Source organism: Lactuca saligna, chromosome 8 (assembly GCF_052625555.1).
Source record: "Lactuca saligna cultivar CGN05327 chromosome 8, ASM5262555v1, whole genome shotgun sequence".
In the NCBI taxonomy this organism is placed as follows: Eukaryota; Viridiplantae; Streptophyta; class Magnoliopsida; order Asterales; family Asteraceae; genus Lactuca; species Lactuca saligna.
In genome coordinates, this window is record NC_136424.1 from 146905868 (window position 1) to 146912997 (window position 7130).

The window sequence follows — 7130 nt, forward strand, 5'->3', positions numbered from 1 at the left end:
GAGTCCTGTGTCTAAAAGACTAGTCTTTGGACTTGTTCCCTATTTAAACCTATTTATGGCTATTGGACCCTCATCTTTATCAGCCTCCTTACCTTTAAACGTCCCTAAAAACCCTAAATCACCATTAGAGGTGATTTTGAGCTTGAAATAACAAAAAAGAGCCATTTTTGGTGTGTTTGCAAGAAAAAGGTCTTGTGGTACAAGTCTTGGACGTGGTTAAGAGTGTAGATCCAGCATCTACATCACCTTAGGGAGGTTCTGGATGCATAAAGTTTATACCTTTCTAATTTATTGCTTGTATCTCTTCTTAAGCTTGTTTTGGTCATTTTTTGTACCTTTTTGTTGGTCTTGAAGAGTTAAGACCATTTGGGATGCTAATCTTGTACATATGGACGTTTAGTGGACTTCTTAAGCTTAAAGGTACAAACTTGGTGGTTTTGGTGACATCCATGCAAGTATTAAGTCATTTAATAAGCTCTTTTGAGCATTAGGACCTTATTGAGCCTTACATGCACGTAAAGTTGACAAATTTACGTGATAAACCACTTCAAATAAATCAGATTCGAGTCTTGGGGATAGTTTCTTAACCAACTAAGAGCTAAAAAGCAATGTACATGCCCTTTGCGTGTACTCTTAGTGTACACGTTGAGTACGCCTTGCATACTCAACAGTGGGTTGCGGTGTTTGGGTCTTCGGTATCGGGTATAGTTTTGGACCATAAGAGTTTAAGGCTACACGTTGTGCCATCAGAATATCGTTTTGGGCCATGTGGGCCATAGAGCCCTTTTGTTATGAATGGATTGGTTAGGCCCATTTAAGGGAAAGGCTTTTGGGCCTCATTTTAGGATTTTCGCTTAGGAGCTGTGGACCCATAATTTGCGTTTTTAAGCAAATTCTAATTAGGTTAAATTGTATATTTACAGTGTGAGATTTTCGCACCGGTTACCCAGTAGTTATTATTTGTCAACAGTGTAAGGTGGGTCACCTTACTGTATCAGTGGGTTGAAAGCATCAATGATGGCGGATTATCTGACATGTGGATTGATAATTGTTATATATTTAATTGTCTGAACACCATGGGGGTAGCCCATGGCACTTGTATGAACACCATGGGGGTAATCCATGACACTTGGATATCAGACCATGGGGGTAGCCCATGGTACCTGGATATCGAACCATGCGGTATTCCAGGTAAAGACCATGGCGGTTGCCCATAGAAACTATATTTAAGTCGCATGGTATTCCATGGTTGTATGTTATGTGATATTTTGGGAAGTCACTAAGCTTTTACTTATAGTTTATTTAAGTGTTTTTAGGTACTTCCGGTACTAAAGGGAAGGGCCTGACTTGATGGTACATCATTCACTCTCTATCACTTTCCGCATTTATTGATATTGATACTCTGATAGTTTGACATGATATGATGTCTTGGATTTTTAGTAACAAATTATGATTGTAATTCCAATTTTAAAAAAGAAAATTTTATCTAGTTTTTGGGCTGTTACAAGTTGGTTTCAGAGCCTTGATTTGAGGGAGTCAGGCACACCCGCGGGTGTGTCAGAACTCAAACTAATTAAATGATATCCTTTTGAAAAGAACAAAAGTCAAGTTTTTCTGAAAACGGTTTTCCTAAGTAAAAAAGGAGAGTGCATTGCATGCGATCGAACGAGCTCAAGTAAGTGCTTCCCAAAATTAAACCATGCTCATGAATTGCAACCAGTATGTTAATATGTGAAGTGCATGCCAGAGTAGGGCTAAGGATACATTCAGGAGTTATGTGATAAAATTGTCTGATTTGTGTGATGCCTTGTAGCCTAGGAAAACTCGATGCTATATATTTCTCAGAATCAACGTTGACTACGTTATTTGCTAAGTGTATGCTTTCAAAGTTATATATGCTTAGGATTACATAGCCTTAAAATGATGGATTCTGCCTCATTTTCTTTTCCTTTTTTGGTTGTGGACTTAGGGTAGAAATTTTATTTGATGGTATGGGATTCTATTTATGTATAACTTGCATACATAAGGCAACCTGCGGTGTTGATTGAGCTTTCTGGTTATGAGAGGATTGAGAAATCCTAAAAGAGTCCAGGATATGTGTATATTATGTATTTTGTTGTTCATGTTTTGAGTATGGTTGAATGAATTAGGGGTATCAGGTATAACCTTCGGCAAGGTACACGTAGGTGTGGAAGGTAGTATTGGACCCACACTATTGAAAGCACAGGACCTATAATCGAGACACGGGCAGACCTGGATATTCTAAGGAGTCCGGTTAGGAGGAATCCCTTCAAACTTCCTTATCGATTTCTTTCTATGTTGTATTTTCAGTTTGAGGATGGTGATGGCTACCTAATGAGGTTCAGGTTTAAGATTGGGTTCAGGATCAGGTTCTGGGTCCGGTGCAGAGCCGATTGATGAGAGGTTGTGTGAGCTTATAGCAACTGAGGTTACTCTCGGCATCATTGACACTAACCCGATGATATTCGATACCATCAAGGAGGGGGATCATGGAGATTATGGAGGAGCAACTCCTGTATTTTGGAATCGAGATTGCTCCAGGTCAGATTGGGATTCAAACTCCCTCATTCCATGAGTTTAAGGCGTGTCGAATGCCTGAGTTCTTTGGGGCTAAGGACCCTATCGCTAGACTCCACTGGATCGCTAACATCGATAATGCTCTACGCACGAGGTTTTTCTCTGAGGCGACAAAGGTGGGATTCGTGTCCTATATGTTGAGGGACTAAGCAAAGGACTGGCAGGAGGAGGTTACCCATGTGGTAGGACTGGTGCATGTGATAGTGATGACATGGGAGGAATTTCTGGGGAGATTTGATCGGGAGTTTGCACCAACCATTGTAGTGCAGTATCTGGTGAGGGAGTTCCAAGACCTTCACCAAACTATTGAGTTATGGTGGAGATTACCGCCAAGTTCAGGGAGAGGGCATTTCTAGTTCCATAGTACGCTATAGATGCGGATATGAGGAAGGCGAGGTATCATCCTATACTGAGGTATTATATCCGGGATTTTATGTGCTTTTCAGGATGCAAGACCCCAAATGACATGATTGGGAAGGCCAGTGAGTGGGAAATCAAGTTAGAGCTCCGGACAAAGCGGAAGCTTGAGCAGGTTTAGATAGTAGTTGGTCAAGCTAAGAAGCCCAAGACCTCCGACACTTCCAGCAGAGGCTAGCAAGGCCAGGGCCATTGTTCCAAGTGCGGAAAGCCCCACAGTGAGGCCTATTGGGTAGCAGGCCTGGTATGTTATGGTTGTGGCCAATTAGGCCACATTAGCAGGGAGTGCCCTACGAAGTGCTAGATTTATTTTCACTGCAACCAAATCAGACATAAAAAAGCCGATTGCCCAAGTTTGTTTGGTGGAGCAGTAGTGGCACCTGTGCCAACCAACTTTGAGGATTACCAATGGCCACCTGGTGAAGAGCAGAGGCTCTTGCGATGAAGAGTAGAGCATTTTAGTTGACCATTGATGAGGCCCGAGCAGTGTCGGGTGCAGTTACTGGTACTTATCTTTATCTTTATTGTTTTCTTGTTATGATGATGTTTGTTATAATCTTGTATAGGGACCTTTTCGCTCGATGGGTTGTCGGCTTATGTTGTATTCGATTCAGGGGCTACCCGATCCTTTGTATCTCTTGCGCTCAGCAAGAAGTTTCGAGATGCTCCATGGACTTTGGATTCCCCTCTGGAGGTGGAGATTGTGGATGATCGTACTTTCAGCATCGCGAGGGTGTTTCGAGTATGTGTTCTGAACATGTTCAGTGAGAGGTTTCTGATCGACTTGGTATCGATTCCCTTGAGGGAATTGAAGGTGATCATCGAGATCGACTTGTTGAGGCCCAATGGAATTGATTGTGAGCGGCGGTTTGTGAGAATTCAAACCATAAGTGGCGTAGAACTGGTTATTCTTGGTGGGATAGCTTCATATATGCCAACGATCTGTTTAGCTATGACGGCTAGGAGGTTTCTTCAGCAGGGTTGTTTCGGATTTTTGGCTTATGTTTTGGATACACGAGTTGAGGCCACGATAGAGTTAAGCAGGGTACCCATTGTGCAGGACTTTCCCAATGTCTTTCCTAAGGAGTTTCTTTGAGTGCCTCCCAAGAGGCAAGTTGAGTTCCAGATTGATTTGATGCCTGGTTCAGATGCTATTGCCAAAGCGTCGTATCATCTAGCCCTGCCTGAGATGCAGGAGTTATCTACACACCCGTATGAGCTACTAAACAAGAGTTTTATTCACCCGAGCAGTTCCCTATGGGGAGCACCGATCCTATTTGTGAAAATGAAGGATGGGTCATACAGGATGTGTATTGATTATCAGGAATTAAACAAGCTGATGGTAAAGAATAATTACCCAATTCTGAGGATCGACAATTTATTTGATTAGCTTTAGGGTGCATCTTGGTTCTTCAAGATTGATCTTAAGTCGGGATTCCATTAAATGAGGATCAAGGATGATTGATATGTGCATATCTACATATATATTTTACATCATACCTTAATACCTTTAGCTATAATTATGTTTAATATGGGTTATGTAGAGTAAAAGACATGCTCAAAAGCAATATGGAATTTGGAAGTAGGAAAATGTGAGCTTAAGCAAGAAGAAGATACATAAAAGATGTTATTGGATAGCTTGACCCCTCATCATTATTTTGATCATATCTCTTGAATAAGGTGATTCAAAATGATCTGAAAACTACATAAAATTTCAAACGACTTCCGTGTTTTGAGAAAAATCAGATTTCCAACCACCACGACGTGGTGAATGGAATCTTCACGATTCTTGCCGTTGGCTTGGAGAATACGGGATAAGCTTGAGGACCACCACGTGGTTCCATTACTACGATGTGGTGTCGATATTTTTTGTAACTATATATATCTCATACATTAGGTCGATTGTAGAGGGGAGGGAGCTGAAGGCTGCGACTATTAACAAAAAATACCCTTCCAAGACCCCTTTGAGGGGAAAAATACAACTAGAGATCAAAGGATAAAGAGATTTGACCAAGGATTTACATCTACACATTCAGTTTGATTAGCTTAATGATGGTTAGCTTAGTTTACCTTATGTTTATGTGTTCATCTGCTGTGATTATGGGCTAAAAACTCTTGCTTTCGTTTAGTTAGATGAAACCTAAAACTATGAGTTAGTTTCTTACTTTATAGATTATATGAATTTGGTTTATATATGTGTTTGATTATTATTATTACCTAGAATGTTAAAGTTTGTGACTTTGTTGCTTAAATTCAAGTTTACTGTAGCTTAGTGACCATTAATTTACATGAACTTGTTTACCTAGTTATTTAGTGACCATTAAATTGCTAGAGCTAGGATTGACCAAATCTTAGTTAAGTGACAGAAGTAACAATTTAACTGTGTTGGAGAACATAATTGTGACTACAATTGTGTTTAGCAAATCTTATATAGCCGAATTATAATTAGTAACTAATTTTGTGTTTGCTTGTTTAGGACCTTACAAAGTAGTACATGAATTTGTGAAAATATTAGTAGATTTGACCAAATTTCTAATTACATATAAATTGGTAACCAACTTTATTAATCCGTAAATAAGAACCAACCACATGAAAAAGGTGGATTCGAAACTAAACGAATGTGTTTTAGTATATTGATTACAATCATTTTTATTTGAGTACTTAAGTATTTCTGAACTCGTAAAATCAGATAAAACCCCCACTTTTAGTTGTTTTTCTTAATTTAGCTTTTATTAATTATTTTATTAATTAAATACCATTCCCTATGATCGACACCTGACTTACCCAAAGCTATATTATAATCTGACTTGGTACACTACCTATAGGTGCATAGTTATTATATGTTTGGTAGGTTATAAATTTAAAGCTAGATAGCTGCATAGTTATTATATGCCTATAGGTGCACATCAAGTTTTTGGCGCCATTGTCGGGGAACGGCTAATTTGATTACTAGTTTAATTGCTTTTAGTTATTCAATCCTTTTTTTCGGGTGAAAACCACAAAAAGTTACTTTGGCTTCATTTGTTTATTTTAGTTTTTTTCTCTCTATAACGCAACCACATCGTGGTTATCTTCACCACGTCGTGGTCTCGCTTTAGTTAGTTTTTCGTTTATTTGTTTTTTTTGTACCCTTTTACGCTTGTGTTTTCTAGTCTTTTTAGCAAGAAATATAGGAGACATCATGAACATGTCAATGGAAAAGTACAAGGGACATATGAGGAATTAAAACATATCGGTTCTTGATCCACCAAAAATCCTAACCACGACAAAGTTTGAAATTCCGCAGCACATTCTTAATATGCTAAAAGATCTTCCTTTTAGGGGAAGGAGCATGAGGATGCTTATGAGCATACATAAGAGGTGGTGGAGATTTCAAATTATTTTCATGCACCTAACGTGAGTAAAGATGCGGTGATGCTTCGACTTTTACCGGTCACATTGAAGGGTGAAGCAAAAGAATGGTTAAAATCACATCCCTTTAGAACAATCATGACATGGGCTGATTTTATGATTGAGTTCATCAACCAGTTTACCCCTCTTTCAAAATTGGCAAAGCTTAAGACAAATATCCATAATTTTCAACAATTAGAAGGGGAGTCGCTATATGAAGCTTGGGAGCGTTACAAATGATTGTTACGACATTGCCCTCAACATGAATTCAATGTGCAACAAGAAATCTCGATATTTTATGATGGAGTCAATGTGTGCACTCGCCAACTTCTAGACTCGCAAGGGCCCATGACAAGGAAGGATCCGACCACTAACAAAGCATTAATTGAAGAATTTGCCAAGCATTCAAGGGAGTATCACAACCCAAGGTGGTAGGATATCATGAGAAGAAAAGTGAATGTAGATGGAGCTTATGAAGTCCTAACAATGGTAATGGAAAAGCTCGATGCCACGGAAAATAGGCTCCCAAAGGTGGATGGATCCATTAATATGGTACATGATAGATGCAGAGATTATGGAGGACCTCATTCCACAAGGGATTGTGATGTGGAGTACAAGAGAGAACGAGATGTGAAAGAAATTCAAGAACTTAAGCATGATCTCTATCAAATTGAGCAAGTCCAATCCAAGAAGATAGATTCTCTCGAGTCAATGCTATTCAGATT

General features: G+C 39.3%; 1 protein-coding gene and 1 non-coding gene across 2 annotated transcripts; one reads left to right on the forward strand and one right to left on the reverse strand.

Moving 5' to 3' along the window:
* The first annotated feature begins 2510 nt into the window (after positions 1–2510).
* Positions 2511–4111, forward strand: LOC145010167 (uncharacterized). Its single transcript, XM_078968741.1, has 2 exons — positions 2511–2562; positions 3582–4111. Exons 1-2 carry the CDS (start codon positions 2511–2513, stop codon positions 4109–4111), a joined length of 582 nt encoding a protein of 193 aa, XP_078824867.1.
* A 2456-nt stretch (positions 4112–6567) lies between these two features.
* Positions 6568–6674, reverse strand: LOC145013563 (small nucleolar RNA R71). The gene has a single exon (XR_013665113.1). It is a non-coding gene; the product is annotated as a small nucleolar RNA R71 (small nucleolar RNA).
* Between the last annotated feature and the right edge of the window lie 456 nt (positions 6675–7130).